The sequence below is a fragment of the Lipotes vexillifer genome, unplaced genomic scaffold, assembly GCF_000442215.2.
Source record: "Lipotes vexillifer unplaced genomic scaffold, Lipotes_vexillifer_v1.1 scaffold554, whole genome shotgun sequence".
Lineage (NCBI taxonomy): Eukaryota > Metazoa > Chordata > Mammalia > Artiodactyla > Lipotidae > Lipotes > Lipotes vexillifer.
In genome coordinates, this window is record NW_006794635.1 from 293,443 (window position 1) to 313,268 (window position 19,826).

The window sequence follows — 19,826 nt, forward strand, 5'->3', positions numbered from 1 at the left end:
AAAGGTGCTCCATTCTGCTTGAGAATCTTTTGTATCTTTTCTTGAGTATCACTTTGTGAAGAGTGTGGCTTTGTGCTTTGTCTCTCTGTCCTTAATGCTGCTGGAGAACCAATGTACCTGTCTTCCTGTCTGCTTGCTTCTTTGCTGTTGCTCTTTTTGTATTTTAGGGGCACCAGTTATCCTAAGGTTGGATTATCTTGTACCCAATTTTATGTATCTTTGATCTCTTTGTTTTGGTTTTTTTTTTTTTGTTTTTTTGTTTTTTTGTTGCGGTACGCGGGCCTCTCACTGCTGTGGCCTCTCCCGTTGCGGAGCAGAGGCTCCGGACGCGCAGGCTCAGCATCCATGGATCACGGGCTTAGCCGCTCCGCGGCACGTGGGATCTTCCCGGACCGGGGCACAAACCCATGTCCCCTGCATCGGCAGGCGGACTCTCAACCACTGCGCCACCAGGGAATCCCCTATGTTTTTTAAAATCTGTATTATCTGATTATCTTAGCCCTTATGTGTTATACTTTTATTTTCAATTCTGAGTACACTCTTCCTTTGTGTTTCCTAATTAATAGTTCTCTAATAACTGTTTGATCATCAATTTATTTAATCTTTAGACTCCCTTTTTATCTCACTGTTGTTTTTCCATCTTTCAGTTCTTGCTTATTCACAAATCTGGAAGCCCTTATGAAGAATGTATTATATTTTTCTTCCAGAGTTCTTTGATGTCCTGTGTGCCACATTTCTTTCATTCTGTCTTTTTCTTTCAGTCCCTGCCCCTCCCTCTCCCTATCTCTGTCTCTTTCAGTTTGTTTGTCTGTTTTTGATGCCTGTTGTTCACTTACCAGTGCTTGACAGCTCTGCCCAGACTTTATATTTGCTTCCACATTGTGTGGATGACTTCTTCACTCTCCATTTCAGAATTGTTCTTGGCTCACCTCAGTTTTGTGATTATAAAAATATAAACTCTGCAGCTTTCCACTCCTCTTTTGTCTCCAGGAGGTCGTGGTGACCTGTACACGTTACTCCTGAATTCTGACTTGGCATATTTTTGCTAGCTAGTTCTGATATTTTTCCATCTTCCTATAGAAGTTCCTCCTCTGATTCTTCCTGCCCATGCAGCACAATATCAGAATTTACTCCCTGTAATTGGGGAATGTATTGTGTTTCCATTGGGGAGGCCCTCAGATTCTGCCCTAGAAGCCTTACTTGTGCTGGAAATCACTTCTCTCTTTTCCTCATTCTTTCCCGCAGTTCTGTAGCATCTCTCAGTCACAGATAAAAAAAATAATGGAATTCATTCAGTGTTTTCTCTCCAGATTTGGGTATTAATGAGAATTGTTAATTCAGCTTAGGAGCCTTGCCAAACAGGGCTGCCCCATTTCTTCTCAGAGTCTGGTGTATCTTTGCTTGATTACCACTTTTGAAGTTTATAACTTTGGGCTATGCCTATTATGTGTATTTTTTGCTGGAGAACCAACCAGCCTGTGACCTACCTTCCTTTCTTTCTCCTCTCCGTTCTTCCTTCCTTTTCATTTTAATTTGATAATGGGTAGGAAATGAGAGATTATCTAAAGACGACTTCTTTCTACTACTTAATCCCAAAGTATTTTTGGGTTTTGTTTTTAATTGTGGGAAAATACACATAACATTAACATCTTTTTTATGGTTTGTTGTCTTATTGAAGTATAGTTGATTTATGATCTGTTAATTTCTGCTATACAGCAAAGTGATTCATTTATGCATATATATACTTTTTCTATATTCTTTTCCATTATGGTTTGTCACAGGATACTGAATATAGTTCCCTGTGCTGTACAGTAGGACCTTGTTTATCCATTCCATATATAGTAGTTTACATATGCTAACCCCAGCCTCCCACTCCATCCCTCCCCAAACCTCTCCCCCTTGGCAACCACAACTCTGTTCTCTATGTGTGTGAGTCTGTTTCTGTTTCGTAGATAGGTTCATTTTTGTCATGTTTTTAGATTCCACATATAAGTGATATCATATGGTATTTGTCTTTCTCTTTCTGACTTACTCACTTAGTATGATCATCTCTAGTTGCATCCATGTTGCTGCAAATGGCATTATTTCGTTCTTTTTTATGCCTGAATGGTATCCCCTTGAATATATGTAACATCTTCTTTGTCCATTGATCTGTCGATGGACATTTATGTTGCTTCCATGTCTTGGCTACTGTGATTAGTGCTACAGTGAACATTGGGATGCATGTATCTTTTCAAATTAGGGTTTTCATCTTTTCTGGATCTATGCCCAGGAGGGGGATTGCTGGATCATATGGTAGTTCTATTTTTAGTTTTCTGAGGAACCTCCACACTGTTCTTCATAGTGGCTGTACCAACTTACATTCCCACCAACAGTGTAGGAAGTTTCCCTTTTCTTCACATCCTCTCCAGGATTTATTTGTAGAGTTTTTAATGATAGCCATTCTGACCAGTGTGAGATGATACCTCATTTTATTTTTGATTTGCGTTTCTCTAATATAAAGTTTACCATCTTAACCATTTTAAAATGTACAGTTCAGTGGCATTAAGTACATTTACATTGTTATGCAACCATCACCACCAACCATCTCCACAATATTTTCATCTTACCAAACTGAAACTGTCCTTATTAAACAGTTACTCCCCATTCCTCCTTTCTCCCCAGTCCCTTTCTTCTTGGTTTTTTAAATTTACATTCTATAAGAATGTTTCTGTGCCTTTGTAAAATTACTATTGAAGGTATTTTCTATTTTGATCTTCACATCTTCATGTGTATATAACTTGGTCTTAGAATTTACTTTTAGGAAAACTTTGTTCCTACTGACTTGTTTATCTCTTACGAGGTAAAAAGTGCTGTGTAGATTCCCTTTGCACCTTGGTTGCCAAGAAGCCTGATTATCTTTAGCTTGAGTTTGCTGGCACAATTTCATACCTCCATTTTATTTTTATGGTTTAAACCCCCTCAGAGCTCTTTTGGAGCAAATGAGGTATGGTAGAAGAAATAAACTTTTAAGTAGTGTTTAGTTTTTATCAGAGAATTTTTTGTGTTGGTCCTAGGTAATATGTTTACATTCCAAAGTTCATAACTTATTTGTGAGATAAAGGTTAAAAAATTGGCCTTTGTTGAAAAAATGCACAATGTAAGAGGTGTGAGTTGTCAGTTTCAGCTTTATTCAGGGTCCTTACTGATGACTATATCCTGGGAGACAGCCACTCAGTAGCTCTGAGTAAACTCCAAAGAGGTAGGGGGAGGAGCCAGTTTAATCATGATTGTTGGCTGGGGAATATGTGCAGTCAGGCTTACATCTCAGTAAAAGATGACAGCTAGTCACAAGGAACAGATATCTTAATGATTTTGGTGCTTTTCTAGATATGGGAAGATGCAAGAATCTGGTTATTAAAATTCTTCCTGAGATATACATAGAACTATCTAAGGGGCCTGTTTTTCCACAGTACAGTGTGCCTCATCCTGTTTTTTGCCCTGAACTCCTCTCAGGGTTCATTATTGGTCAGAAACTGCAGTGGCTAATGACTTAATCCATGTATAACTGGATGGTGAACGACGTTCCTTTTTTTTTTTTTTTTTTTCCCCCCAGCAGAGTTTAGTTATATCTAAGATATAGGAGAAGGTTATGGGTAAGTTTGAAAGACATTATGTCAAAAATGCGGGATCTTATTTCCCTGACCAGGGATTGAACCTGTGCCCCCTGCAATGGAAATGCAGAGTCTTAACCACTGGACCGCCAGGGAAGTCTCCCAAAATAAAACCTTTTAAAGGAAGAAGAAAATAATATTTATTACATGCTTATTATGTGACACAATTTTGTTAGTCCTCACAAGAGCCCTAGTTTATTATTAATAGATTTATTATCCCCACTTTTCAGATGTGAAAACTTAAGCTTGTTGATGTAAAATGACTTTCCCAAGGGCTCATAGACAGTAAAAGTCGAGCTGGAATTTGAATTTTTTTAAGAGAAATTATAATAGAATCTTTATTACTGATGTATCTGTTTTGGCAGGAACATTTTGTAATATAAACATGAACAGTTACAGCCTTTTATTCTGTAAGTGCTTTGGAAGTATTTATCCACTTCTGGGAAAGTATCTTAAGGAAAAAAAGCCTTTTTTGTAAAGGATACAGTAATTCAGTTCCTAAAGGCTAGAATTTAAAAATAAAGACTGTACTCTGAGATTTAAAAAATCAGCATATACTTGATCAGCAGAAATATACAGAGTATCTTAAAGGTAAATGACAGCTCCTGGTCTGCAAGTTTTGACCTTTTTTTTGCGTTAATGAAATTCAGCAAATGATTTCTTTTGTTAATAGGGTAAATATTATTACTAATAATGGAGATAGTGACTTTAGTTTTATTCCTTTCCTTCTGAACACTTACCCCTCTGAGGAAGATTAAGATTGCTTCTTCTTACATTCTTTACTTTTCCTATTTACCCCATTACTCCCTTTCCCTTCTCTCTCACCAGCCATGACTTGTCCATTGCGTAAGGATTGAGGAAGTGGGCAAGAAAGATGAAGACAGTTTTAAATTCACTATGGCTGTACTGCTATTTTCACTGTTTCGTTTTCATGCATTTTTTGTTGAAAGGGTATCGATATGACATAGGGGTTGAAGGTAGGTTCTGGTTATAGATAGTTTGTGTTTACATCCCAGCTTTTCCACCTAAGCAAGTTACATAAATTCTCTGTACTTCAGTTTCATCATTCATGAAGTGAAGGCTATAATAGTATGAAAGTCATAGGATTGTTTCAAAGAAAAATTAGGCATAATTTGAGTTCCTGATGAAGGCAGTAGTTCACAACTATGACTGTGCATTACAGTCATTCAGTGAGCTTTTCAAAAATACGAGTAGGGACTTCCCTGGTGGTGCAGTGGTTAAGAATCTGCCTGCCAATGCAGGGGACACGGGTTCGACCCCTGGTCCGGGAAGATCCCACATGCTGAGGAGCAACTAAGCCTGAGAGTCACAACTACTGAGCCTGGGCTCTAGAGTCCGCGAGCCACAACTACTGAGCTCGCGTGCCACAACTGCTGAAGCCCGCGTGCCTAGAGCCCATGCTCCGCAACAAGGAGAAGTCACCTCAATGAGAAGCCCACGCACCAAGGAGTAGCCCCTGGTCACTGCAACTAGAGAAAGCCTGCGCACAGCAACGAAGACCCAACACAGCCATAAATAAATAAATAAACAAACAAACAAGTGAGTAAACTTTTGATAGAGCCTGGGGGTCAGATTTTCCCCCCATTATGTATATGTTTGCTTGTTTATTTAAATAGCATGAGATTTTTGTTTCTTCACTGCTGTATCCCCAACTCCTAAAACAGTGCCTAACACAAAAAGATTTTATGAATGAATTAAAAAGCAAATTATCTTTGGTCCCAGCAGTTCATCCCTTCTCTTTTTATAAAAAATAAATAAATAAAAAGTTTTTAAAATTTATAAATATAAAATTCATCCTTTTTGGTAAGCAGTTCTATTTGCTAATTTATGGTCAAACCCTTTTCTCATCTTCAACCCCTGGCAACCACTGATCTAATCTTTATCCTTACAGTTTTGGGTTTTCCAGAATGTCAAATAAACTGAATCTACATTATGTAGCCTTTTGAGTCTGGCTTTTGTCACATTGCATAGTACATTTGTAGCTCATTTGTGTTGTGTCTCAATTTTTTTTCAATTGTTGAGTAGCATTCTATTGAATCTGGAACAAATATATTAACAATCTTGTGCTGTTTGTTCTTTTTGATTTTTAGCTTTCAAGAGTGTTGGATCTTCCTCCAGAATACTTGATCAAGTCAATATCTGCAGTTCCAATTTCCAGAAAAGAGTTAAGTATAATATATTTGTAATGATCTAGAATGTTGCTGGCTTTGTCAATATACAAAAAAAGTTACTCTTCAATTTACAGAATAGTCCTTGAAATTAACCTTAATATATGATTTAACCTATTATTCCCATGGATTTAAATAATAAAATTAAAATCAATATTTTACATACTGACATGGCAGATTATATTAGTATTCTCATGTTTTGATGTTTATTCTAATAACTATAATTATGGCAGTCTTTAAGAATTTGGAATGAGGTTCGAATTTAATTCTGTAACAGCAAATAAAAGAACTAAGATTGTAGTTAGATTGTAGTTAGAAAATCAGTTTTTAAAGGGATCTTAGAGATTTTACACCTATCTAATACTTGAATACTATTGTGCCATATTTACCTGCTAGATTTTTTTTTTGCAGGTTTTGGTTTTTTTGCTTGTTTCCATTCGAGGCCCCCCGCCAGTGATAGAGAATTACTGGTTAGGACTACATACAACCTATAGTTGCTTCTTGGATTCAGAGAGATATCTCTTTTGTTTGGTCATTCTCATTGATACCTGTTTACAAGTTGGCTAGAAAACTTCAATACTTGGATAAAATACCCTCTCAGTTAATTAATAATGACAAGAAATTAGCTACATAGTAGGCATTTAAGCCCTAAGCTTAAATTATCATTGTACCATTATGATATAATGATACCATTATCTAAATTATACCATTATGTCTTTGTATTTTGTCCCCTTAACTTTGTCAGGATTTTAAGATTGAGTAGAATGAATGTTCTTTTTCCCAGAATAGGACAAAGAGATAAGTGGAGAAGAAAGAGAAAGGCTACATGTGGCCTTGTAAAAGAGAGCATCTTTAAAATGGCCTGCTACAACTTCATCTGTACTGAGTTCCAAGAACAGAGGCAACTACTGACCAAAAGATGGGCCATATAATTATATGTAAATTGATGTAATGTTGCAAACCAGTTACCTATTTCATAAAATCTGTAAAGGACATTTTGCATAATAATGGGAATGTCTCAGTTTTTATTTTATGTTTCAAAGAACTTTAATAAGCTGAACCGTATTGGCCCATCTTTTTGTTTGTCTTTTTTCTTAATTGAAGTAACATTGGCTTATAACATTATATAAATTTCATGTGCATAGCATTCTCTAAACAGTATAGCGTGCTCATCGCCAAAACTTCAGTTTCCATGTGTCATCATACAGTTGATCCCCTTCACCCATTTCACCCTCCCCCCTGCCCCACCACCCCTTCCCCTCTGGTAACCACCACCCTCTCTGTAGCTGCATGTTTGGTTTGTTCACTTACTTTGTTTTTATTTCTTATACTCCACATATGAGTGAAATCATACGGTATTTGTCTTTCTTTGTCTGACTTATTTCATTTAGCATAATACCCTCGAGGTCCATCCACATTGTCCCAGATGGCAAGATCTCATCTTTTTCTATGGCTGAGTAGTATTCCATTGTTTATATATATACCACTTCTTTTTAAAAAATTTTTATTGGAGTACAGTTGATTTACAGTGTTGTGTTAGTTTCAGATGTACAGCAAAGTGAATCTGTTATACATAAACATATATCCCCTCTTTTTTTAGATTCTTTTCCCATATAGGCCATTACAGAGTATTGAGTAGAGTTCCCTGTGCTATACAATAGGTCCTTATTAGTTACCTATTTTATATATGGTAGTGTGTATATGTCAGTCCCAATCTTATCCCTCCCCCACCTTACCCCCTGGTAACCATAAGTTTGTTCTCTACATCTGTAACTCCATTTCTGTTTTGTAGATAAGTTCATTTGTACCCTTTTTTTTTTAGATTCCACATATAAGCACTATCATACAATAGCTGTCTTTCTCTGTCTGACTTACTTTCATTTAGTATGATAATCTCTAGGTCTGTCCGTGTTGCTTCAAATGGCATTATTTCTTTTTTATGGCTAAGTAGTATTCCATTGTATATATGTACCACATCTTTATCTATTCATTTATGGACGTTTAGGCTATTTCCATGTGTTGGCTATTGTAAATAATGCTGCAGTAAACATAGGGGTGCTTATATCTTTTCAAATTAGTGCTTTCATATTCTTTTGATAAATACCCAGAAGTAGGATAGCTGGATCATATGGTGGTTCTATTAACATTTTGCGGAATCTCCATAGTGGCTGCACCAATTTACATTCCCACCAACAGTGTATGAGGGTTCCCTTTTCTCCACATCCTTGCCAACACTTATTTCTCACCTTTTTGACAGTACCTATTCTGATGTGAGGGGATATCTCATTATTGGTTTGATTTTCATTTTCCTAATAATTAGTGATGCTGAGCATCTTTCCAATGTGCCTGTTGTCTTGGCCCCTCTTTTGAATAAGATTTTCTTTACCTGCTTGCAGTTCCTTTGGGTAGCTCTACTTTAACAATCTGCAATACCAGGACTTTGGTTTATAGAAAATAAATACTGGGGAGGACCTGAATTTTTCTAGGCTACCAGCCTAAAATTCTGCATATTAAATTTGTTTACAACAAAGGAAAACCCTAGCTTTGCCTTCATAAACCCAGTTATTCTTTAGGGTACTAAAACAAAGCCTAACTGTTCTTGTTTTTTGGGGTTTTTTCTTTTTTGGCTGTGTTGGGTCTTCATTGCTGCATGCAGGCTTTCTCTACTTGCGGTGAGCGGGGGCTACTCTTCGTTGCAGTGCACAGGCTTCTCATTGCACTGGCTTCTCTTGTTGCAGAGCATGGGCTCTAGGCATGTGAGCTTCAGTAGTTGTGGCTCACGGGCTCTAGAGCCCAGGCTCAGTAGTTGTGGTGCAAGGGCTTAGTTGCTCCACGGCACGTGGGATCTTCCCTGGCCAGGGATCGAACCCATGTCCCCTGCATTGGCCGGTGGATTCTTAACCAACTGCACCACCAGGGAAGTCAAAAGGCCAACTGTTCTATATTTCTAACTTGATTCTAAAATGCTATAACATGCCAGGAGAATTAAGAAATTTTATTTTTGTTAATTTGGTTTATTTAATGTGATATGAATCCATTTGCTCAGGTCTCCTAATTCAGTTATACTGTTTTCCCTTGAACAACATGGGTTTAAATTGCATGGGTCCAGTTATATGTGGATTTTTTCAGCTAGCCTGAACTATGGTACTACATGATCCATGGTTGGTTGAACCGTGGATGCAGAACCGTGGATTTGGAAGGCTGACTGTAAAATTACACTGGAATTTTCAACTGCTCGGGTGGTCAGTGCCCCTAACTCCCCCCAGTTGTTTAAGGGTCAGCTGAATTTTTTTGTTTTTTGTCCATGACATGCAGAATCTTAGTTCCCTGACCAGGAATTGAACCCACACCCCATGCAGTGGACGTGCAGAGTCTTAGCCACTGGACTGCCAGGGAAGTCCCAGCTGTATTTTCAACTGTGGTGAAATTCCTGTTTAATACTGCTTGTAGTAGACAGAATTAGTAACTTTGTTACCAGCCAGTACTACTCAGATCTATGGATTTCAGACTGAAACCACAGCAACTTCTCAGAAGCAGTAGGGAAGTAGCTATTGCTTTTTTTTTTTCTTTGCGGTACGCGGACCTCTCACTGTTGTGGCCTCTCACTGTTGTGGCCTCTCCTGTTGCGGAGCACAGGCTCCAGACGCACAGGCTTAGCGGCCATGGCTCACGGGCCTAGCCGCTCCGCGGCATGTGGGATCTTCCCGGACCGGGGCACAAACCCGTGTCCCCTGCATCGGCAGGCAGACTCTCAACCACTGCGCCACCAGGGAAGCCCAGTAGCTATTGCTTTTTAAACTTATTTTTTTAATTATAAACGGTATGAAAGTAGAGGGAATAATTTAGTGAGCCCCTGTGTGCCCATCACTCACGATCGTTAGCACGTGGCCAGTTTTGTGTTGTCTACACCCCTACCCTCTCTCCTTCTTCACAGTGGACTATTTTGACAGCTGCTTTTCATAGTCTAGAAGTTATGTCATTTTAAAATTAGTTTTTCTGTCATGAAAGCAAAACATAACCTTAAGGAAATTCAGAAAAATACAGAATAAGAAGAAAAAATCCCCCATACTCTTACTACATACAGTAAGACAACTGATGTTAGCAATTTGGTATATCTTTCCTCTTTTCTCTTTGAATATGACTTTCAGCCTTAAAAAAGTCATAGCTATAAAACAACTGTATGTATGATTTTGAACCCTTTCTCTTGGCATCATTTCTTTGAAAATACCACTTTATAACAGTGGCTTACTCTTAACGCTGCCCTGTTGATGGACATTTAGACTGCTTCAGTTCTGACTTTTTACATAGTTCACATTCAAGAATTGCCTCTCCAGGATGTGGAGAAAAGGGAACCCTCCTACACTGTTGGTGGGAATGTAAATTGGTAAAGCCACTATGAAAAACAGTATAGAGATTTGTTAAAAAACAAACAAACACAAAAAACTCAATTCCACTCCTGGGCATATATCCGGAAAAGACAAAAACTCTAATTCGAAAAGATACATGCCCCCCAGTGTTCACAGCAGCACTGTTTGCAATAGCCAAGACATGGAGGCAACCTAAGTGTCCATCAGCAGACGAATGGATAAAGAATATGGTGTGTGTGTGCGTGCACGTGCATGCATGCATAATAGAATATTACTCGGCCATAAAAAATGAAATATTGCCATTTGCAGCAACATGGATGGACCTAGAGATTACCATAGTAAGTGAAGTAAGTCAGAGAAAGGCAAATATCAAATGATGTCATTTATATGTGGAATCTAAAAAAATGATACAAATGAATTTATTTACAAAACAGACAGACTCACAGACACAGAAAACAAGCTTATGATTACCAAAGGGTAAGTGGGGGAGGGAGGGATAAATTAGGAGTTTGGGGTCAACAGATACACACTACCATATATAAAATAGATAACAACAAGGACTTACTGTATAGCACAGGGAACTATATTCAATATCTTGTAATAACCTATAGTGGAAAAGAATCTGAAAAAGAATATATATATATACACACACGTTTGTGTGTGTGTAACTGAATCACTTTGCTGCACACCTGCAACTAACACAATATTGTAAATCAACTAAACACAATATTGTAAATCAATTTTTAAAAAATTACTTCACTAAATAGACAAAGCAGAAGTTTCTTGTGGGTGTATAATTAAAATCTCCCAAAAGGGAAAACTGGGATCAAGTCTGGTTGATTACCCTCACCTCCCTGAAGCATTTACTTCTCTATGGGTCCTTTCATACTAGCAAATAACCCAGCACAGAATTAGAATTTGTTTTTTAAATATTCTTAGTTTAATAAATTGGTGTTAATCATTATTATTGGCCTAAAAGGATGATTTTTAAAATTTGTCCTTATACCACTGAACTACTTGAAAATATTTGATTTTATTGAGAATTTTTAAATTGAATTAGTTTATTATTTATGTCTTAAATAAAATTTTGGATACTTCATACGGTTAACTTTTTAAACCATCTGTAGAATATCGTGTGACCTGTTTGGGTTTTCCTGGATGTTTGAGAGCCATTCTTTAGGTCTGTGGTCATATTAAACCTTTTATAAAATATCCCATACAGGGAAATATATTCAATATCCTGAGATAAACCATAATGGAAAAGAATATCAGAAAGAATGTATGTATATATGTATGTATGTGTAACTAAGTCACTTTGCTGTACAGCAGAAATTAACACAACATTGTAAATCAACTATACTTCAATTTAAAAAAAAGCATCTTAGCTATGTGTCAAATCATTATTTAGTCTTTGGTACATTCAAATCTTTATTTTCAATTAATTTTGCTGTTACAGCTCTTATTTTAACTTTATATGGTTTTTATTTTTTTAATCTTTCTGTTATTCCCATTTTGTTAGACTAATGTCTTCAGTTTCCCACATTATTGGCACAAATACTTGACTAAATTATCAGAGTTCTTTGGTAAGAATAAATATATTCATACCTTATATGAGTTTCCACAATTAAAGTTAATCTTTAGAAAATTCAATTGTTATGTAATCATTAGAGAATAGTCTTAGAAAAGAAACGGAATGGTTTGCCAACCAATCCAGTAAGTGAAGAACTACAGACAGAATAATTTCCCATGGCTTGGTACTGTATTAACATTTTTATTTAACATCAGAACTAGGATTATTTTACCAGAACTTAAGTAGGCGCCATTATCATCACCATTTTACTGTGCTACAAAAGAAATTAAGCAACATGCCCAAGAGCACACAGACACTGATTAATAATTGAATTTGGGTCTTCGGTTACACCTCAAATATCGGTAGATGAGTTCAGGTTGATAAGTGTAATCCACACTAGGCTGCCGGGTAATGGATTAAGGTGCAGGAGAATCCTTCCCCCCTCCCCAGTTTTATTGAGATATAATTGACATACAGCACTGTATGAGTTTAAGGTGTGCAGCATAGTGATTTGGCATACATACTGTCATGAAATGATGACCACAGTAAGTTTAGTGAACATCCATCATCTCCTATAGACAACATTAAAGAAATAGAGAAAAAAAATTTTTTCTTGTGATAAAAACTCTCAGGATTTACTCTCTTAACATACAAGTGTTAATTATCTTTGTCATTTTGTACATTATATCCCTAGTACTTATTTATCTTATAACTGGAAGTTTGTACCTTTTGACTACCTTCATCTAATTCCCCCTCCCCCTAACCCCCACCTGTGGTAGCCACAAATCTGATCTCTTTTTCTAGGAATCTGTTAGTTTGTTTGCTTGTTTGTTTGTTTTTTTGTGCAGTACGCGGTCCTCTCATTGCTGTGGCCTCTCCCGCTGTGGAGCACAGGCTCCGGACGCGCAGGCCCAGCGGCCACGGCTCACGGGCCCAGCCGCTCCGTGGCATGTGGGATCCTCCCAGACCAAGGCACGAACCCGCGTCCCCTGCATCGGCAGGCGGACTCCCAACAACTGCGCCGCCAGGGAAGCCCCTGCTTGTTTGTTTTTGAAGTATAGTTGACCTACAACACTGTTCATATTCTACAACATAGTGATTTCTGTACATTTCATAATGATCACGTTAAGTCTAGTTGTCATTGGTCACCATGCAAGGGCATTGTGTAATTATTGACTATATTCCCCACACTGTACGTTTCATACCTGTGACTCATTTATTTTGTAACTGAAAGTTTGTACCTTTTAATCTTCCTCACCCATTTCTCTCTTCCCCCTACACCCTTCCCCTCTGGCAACCACCTGTTTGTTCTCTGTATCTATGATTCTGTTTCTGTTTGGTTATGTTTGTTCATCTGTTTTGTTTTTAGAGTCTGCAGTTAAATGAAATCATATAGTGTTTGTCTTTCTCTGACTTATTTCACTTAGTAGAATACCATCTAGGTCCATCCATGCTGCTGCAAATGGCAAGACTGCATTCTTTCTATGGCTGAATAATATTACAGTGTGGTGTGTGTGTGTGTGCGCGCGCACACATACCACATCTTTATTTGCTCATGTATTGATGGGCACTGAGGTTCCTTCCATATCTTGGCTATAGTAAATAATGCTGCAGTGAACATAGGGGTATACATATCTTTTCAAATTAGTGTTTTCATTTTCTTTGGATAAATACCCAGACTTGGAATTCATAGACTGTATGGTAGCTTAGTTTTAATTTTTTGAGGAATCTCCATACTATTTTACATAGTAGCAGCACCAATTTACATTCCCAACAACAGTGTATGAGGGTTCCGTTTTTTCCACATCGTTCCCAACACTTATTATTTGTTGTCTTTTTGATAATAGCAATTCTGACAGGTAGGAATGATACCTCATTGTGATTTTGATCTGCATTTGCCTAAGGGTTAGTGATGTTGAGCAACTTTTCATGTGCCTGTTGGCCATCTGTATGTCTTCTTTGGAAAAATGTCAATCCTGGTACCCTGCCTGTTTTTTAATTGGGTTGTTTGTTTATTTGATGTTGAGTTGTATGAGTTCTTTGTATATTTTGGATATTGACCCCTTGTTGGATATATTGTTTGCAAATATCTTCTCCCATTCAGTAGGTGATTTGCATTTTGGTGATAGTTTCCTTTGCTGTGCAATAGCTTTTTAGATTGATTAGGTCCCATTGGTTTATTTTTGCTTTGCTTCCCTTGCCTGAGGAGACATATGCAAAAAAAAAATATTATTAAGACCAGTGTCAAAGAATGTACTGCCTGGGCTTCCCTGGTGGCGCAGTGGTTGAGAGTCTGACTGCCGATGCAGGGGACACAGGTTTGTGCCCTGATCCGGGAGGATCCCACATGCCACGGAGCGGCTGGGCCCATGAGCCATGGCCGCTGAGCCTGCGTGTCCAGAGCCTGTGCTCCGCAGCAAGAGAGGCCACAACAGCGAGAGGCCCGCATACCGCAAAAAAAAAAAAAAAAGAATGTACTGCCTATGTTTTCCTCTACAAGTTTTATTGTTTCAGGTCTTACATTTAAGTCTTTAATCCATTTTGAATTTCTTTTTTGTGCATGGTGTGAGAGAGTAGTCCAGTTTGATTCTTTTGCATGTAAATGTCCAGTTTCCCAGCATCATTTATTGAAGAGGCTGTCTTTTCTCGATTGTATATTCTTCCTCCTTTGTTGTAGATGAGTTGCCCATATAAATGTTGGTTTATTTCTGGGCTCTCTATTCTGTTCCATTGACCTATATGTCTGTTTTTTTGTTATTTATTTATTTTTTGGCTGTGTTGGGTCTTTGTTGCTGTGCACGGGCTTTCTCTGGTTGCGGTGAGTGGGGGCTACTCCGTTGCGGTGCGTGGGCTTCTCTGCGGTGGCTTCTCTTGTTGCGGGGCATGGGCTCTAGGCACATGGGCTTCAGTAGTTGTGGCTCACGGGCTCTAGAGCACAGGCTCAGTAGTTGTGGCGCACGGGCTTAGTTGTTGTTCTGCAGCATGTGGATCTTCCCAGACCAGGGCTCGAACCTGTGTCCCCTGCATTGGCAGGCAGATTCTTAACCACGGCACCACCAGGGGAGTGCCTATATGTCTGTTTTGTGCCAGTACTATACTGTTTTAATTACTGTAGATTTGTAGCATAGTTTGAAATCAGGGAGTGTTATACTTCAGCTTGTTGTTCTTAAGATTATTTTGGCTGTTCTGGGTCTTTTGTGTTTCCATACAAGTTTTGGAATTATTCTTTTTCTATGGAAAATGCCATTGATATTTTGATAAGGATTGCATTGAATCTGTAGATTGCCTTGGGTAGTATCGTCATTTTAACAATATTCTTCCATCCCATTAACCTTTCTTTTAAAGCTGGTTTCATGGTGCTGAACTCTTAGCTTTGCTTGTCTGTAAAACTTTTTTTTTTTTTTTTTTTTTTTTTTTTTTTTTTTGCGGTACGCGGGCCTCTCACTGTTGTGGCCTCTCCCGTTGCGGAGCACAGGCTCCGGATGCGCAGGCACAGCAGCCATGGCTCACGGGCCCAACCGCTCCGCGTCATGCGGGATCTTCCTGGACCGGGGCACGAACCCGTGTCCCCTGCATCGGCAGGCGGACTCTCAACCACTGCGCCACCAGGGAAGCCCGTCTGTAAAACGTTTGATCTCTCCTTCAAATCTGAATGAAAGCCTTGTTAGATACAGTATTCTTGGTTGTAGGGGTTTTTTTTTCCCCCTTTTGTTGCTGTAAGTATATCATTCACTCCCTTTTTTTCAGCACACAGAGTAGTAATTTCCACTGCTCTTCCAATTCACTGATCCATCCTCTGTATCATCTAATCTACTATTAATTTCTTGTAGTGTATTTTTATTTCAGTTGTTGTATGCTTTAGCTCTGTTTGATTCTACTTTATATCTTCTATTTGTTGAAAACTTCTCCCTCTGTTCATCCATTTTCCCAAGCATCTTTGTGATCATTACCTTAAAGTCTTTATTGGGTAGATTGCTTATCTCCGCTTCACTCAGTTCTTCTTTTGGCGTTTTATCTTGTTCCTTCATTTGGAATGTATTTCTCTGAGACCTCATTTTGTCTAATTCTGTTTTTATTTCTATGTATTTGGTAGGTTGGTTACATTTCCTATTCTAGACAAGTGATCCTATGTAGAAAACTTCACATGTGTCCTAGCAGCACTCTCCCCTCTGGTCACTAGAGTCATATGCTTTAGAGGTGTCCCCTATGTGGGCTTTTTGGGTCTTTCTATTGTGGCAGGCTGACTACTGTGGTCATGCAAGTAAGCCTGGCTCTTTTGTGGGTAGGACAGTGGGTTGCCAGGCCCTGCCTTGTGTGAAGGGGGCCAGTCACTGGTAGGTGGGGCCAGATCCTGGTGCAGTGGAGTTCATGGCCAGGGGAGTCCAGGTCCTGGTGCCAGCCAATAAATAGATGGCTGGGATCTGGTCACCAGGCAACTGGCTACAGAGCCCCAGTGGGTCCTAGGGCTAGTGCTGACCCATTGGTGGGCAGAGCCAGGTCCTGGCATCTGTAGCTGCAAGGCCCTAGTGGTCCCAGTGTCAGTGTCAGCCCACTGGGGATGGGCCAACGCCCAGTAGGTTCCAGGGCTAGTGCCTGCTCACTGGTAGGCAGGGCCAAGTCCCAGGGCATCTGGCCTTCAGCTGGTGGGGCTGTGTCCCTGCCCAGCTGGCTGCTTGGCCTGATGTGTCCAATTATTGGTGCTGACAGGCTGGTCAGGAGGGCTGGGTCCTGGTGTGGCTGGCTGTGTTGCCAGGGGAGTCCGGGGCCTGGTGCAAGCCAGCAGGTGGGCAGGGCTGGGTCAGAAGGCGACTGGCTACAGAGCTACAGGGGGTCCTGGGGCTAGTGCTGGCCCTCTGGTGGGGAGCTAAGTCCTGGGGTGGCCGGCTGCAGGGCTCAGAGTCCCAGAGCTAGTGTTAGCTTGCTGATGGATAGGGCCATGGTGTTGGGTGGTCCTGGGGCTGGTGGTGGCCTCCTGGTGGGCAGGGTCAATTGTTGAAAGGGCTGGTGATGGCCCACTGGTGAGTGTGGTCATATCCTGACATGGCTGGCTGAGGTGCCCAAGCTATCCTGGAGGTGATGTCAGCGTTCTGTTGGGTGGGGATGTGTCCCAGTGGGTCCAGAGTCTAATGCTGGCCCACTAGTGGGCGAAGCTGTGTCTCTTGCTGCAGGGCCTAGGGAGTCGCAGGGCTGGTGTCCACCCCAGTGGGTAAAGAGGGTCCTATGACCACCTCTGGCAGCTTGGGGGTCCCTGGGCTAGTGTCAGCCCACTGGTAGGTGGGGCTAGGTCCCTGGCCTGGGGTATCCCAGAGGTGGTGAGGACTGGCTGGTGCATGAAGCTGGGTCCCAGCACTAATAAGCTAGAGGGAGGGTTTCAAAATGGCACGTACCAGTACCAGTGTCCTGACAGGGTGAGCTCCCTAAATTGGCTGCTGTCAGCATCTCTGTCCCCAGGGTGAGCTCCATTTGCCTCCTGCTCTTTGGGAGGCCCTCCAAGATCTGCAAGTGGGTCTGACGCATGCTCCTTTCGAGTTATGCTTTTGCCCTGTCCTTAGAGCTTGTGAAATTTTGTGTGCACCCTTTAAGAGTGGAGTTTATATTTCCCACAGTCCTCTGGCTCTCCTGAAAGTAAGCCCCACCGGCTTTCAGAACCAAAATGCTGCAGGCTCATCTTCCCAGTGTAGACCCCCAGGCTGGGGAGCCCAGTGTGGGGCTTTGCTCCTTGGAGAAAACCTCTGTAATTGTAATTATCCTCCCATTTGTGGGTCTTGACTCTCCCACATCTCTGCCCCTTACTAGTTTCATTGTGGTTCCTTCCTTAGTGGTAGGAGATAGTTTCTCCTAGTCTTCAGGTGGATTTCATGGATAGTTGCTCTGTAAATCGCTGCAATTTTGGTGTGCGTGTGGAAGGAAGGAAGCTCAGGGTCTTCGATTCTGCTGCCCTGGTCACTTCTCAAGGCTCAGGAAAATTCTTAATGGTCATTATTGACTAGATTCTTTAATGTGATCAGAAGCCACACAGAATTTTTTAGACATGTGCCTGAATTTCAAGAGTGGTAAGAAGGAAGTGATTTGTGCTCCTCTATTTTGCATTACAGATGGGCTAGACAGATAATGGTTCAACCCACTTATCCTGCCCATAAAGTCTCATTCTCTAGTTCATTATTAAACATCAGAGGATGTTCAGTGTTGGTAATTATGTGGATGTTTGTATATTAATTAAAATTATTTTTACACCTAGAAGATTTCAAACTACAGAAAATTTATAGCGAATAATGTAATGAACTCATGCTCACTTTCGAATATGTCAGGTCTTAATTTTTTCCCAAATTTTTGTTTTCAGAAATCAAACATTATAGATACCATTGAAGCCACCTGTATATACTTCTTTGATTCCACTCCCTACCATCCTTTCCTAGAGATAACTGCTCTTCTGAAGCAAACGATTGTTTTCACGAATCGGTTGCTTTGTGTTTCTTTCTTGATTTCTTTGTTTTTGCATTGTTTCATCACCAGCCCAATGAAAAGAACAGCACTGTCTGCCTCCTTAAGGAACTACTCAGTGTTAAGAAGAATATTCTTCCTCTCATGTTGAAACTCAGATTACAACATTTTTTTAAAATTGTGCTTTGGTCATTTGAAGGTCAGTGAAGGGACTTGAATGAAGGAAGCTTGTGGAATAGTGGAAGAAGATTTGTACTGATAGAAGCAGTCAAGAGACTTGAGCTTTTTACTGAGTCTGCTTATTAGTTGCAGGAGGATTTTTAGGGGAGACGTTGAACTTGCTGGACATCATTTTTCACATCTATCAAATAAGGTGGTTGCTCTGCCTCTCCCACAGAGATATTATAAAGCTACAGCTAGGTAAGGGAAGCGGAGGAGTTTTGTAAGGTGATGCAAGATAAAGTTCTAAATCAGTACAAGGTGATGATATTTCTGATTGCTTTATATTTTGAAAGTGTAATTCCTTCTGATAAAATTGTGTCAATGTAGAGAACACAGGGTAATTAGTCTTTTTCATTTGTTTGTTTGTTACACTAGTAATGTTTTTAAGGTAACAGCCTTTTCCTGTTTCAATGTCTGTCTTTAGAGAAGTAGCTGACTTTCAGCTTTCTGTGGATTCTCTATTGGAAAACAACAATGACCATTCAAGACCAGATATTCAACTTCAAACCATGAGACTGGCAGAGAAGGTACTTTAGCACTATTATCTCTTTTTGACATTATAATAAATGTAGTATTTCAAAGAAAAAACTACCCTGCAAGCTATCTCTGCAGGCTATCTCAGCCATAATAATGAATTTAACAGCATTTTTTCCCAAGGCACCTTGAAAAGTATAATTTAAACTTATTTTAGCTGCATACTATAAGGTTAGGATGGTTTTTGAAATCAGGTATAAAACATTCCTCTTGAGCTGACATTATTCAAGTTATTGATTAACTACTTACAGGAAGACCGAAGTGTTAATTAAATTTACAGATTGAAGCTGAATGGACTTCTGAATTTAAGAGAACAAGCTTGATAAATTAGAGCAGTGGGTTGCAGTTTTAAAAATAAGTTTCTGGGAAGATGAACGTTAAAATATGAGAAGAAATGATTAGATGTAAATAGAATCATGATTGCAGAGAAGTGGTTAGATGATTTAACAAACCTCTTCCATTTCTAATTTCTCTGATGGGTTCCGTATCTAAAAGAGGAATTGAAAGGACTGTGGTGAATGACCACATCTAAATTGTTAGTGTAATACCTTAAGAAAAGCAGGTTTGTGGGGGAAGTTTTTTTTAAATAAGGTTATTACATGTGACACAGAAGAGGGCATGGGCACACTGAAGAGTCCAAACAATGAAAGTCACTTTCATAGAAAAAAATGTTTAAAGAATGAATATGATAAAGGAGCTTTGGTAGCTAAGTAAATGTTTATTTGACCACAAAAATTACCCCAGATTTTTATCAGGAAGTATACCAGGAATAAAATTACCCTAATTACAAGATTTATTTCCTCCTTCTCCTGTGAGTTCTCAAAAATAAAGGCTAGTGGCTCCCCCCTGG

At 39.6% G+C, this 19,826-nt stretch overlaps 1 protein-coding gene across 1 annotated transcript in view; it reads left to right on the forward strand.

Annotated features, from left to right (window-relative positions):
* Nucleotides 1–19,826, forward strand: part of RARS2 (arginyl-tRNA synthetase 2, mitochondrial) — a 90,362-nt gene that overhangs the window by 15,977 nt on the left and 54,559 nt on the right. The window contains exons 2-3 of the mRNA XM_007467305.1: nt 5,765–5,838; nt 18,867–18,969. Of these exons, the coding sequence (XP_007467367.1) occupies nt 5,765–5,838; nt 18,867–18,969 (177 nt within the window). The remainder of the gene's footprint in view (nt 1–5,764; nt 5,839–18,866; nt 18,970–19,826) is intronic.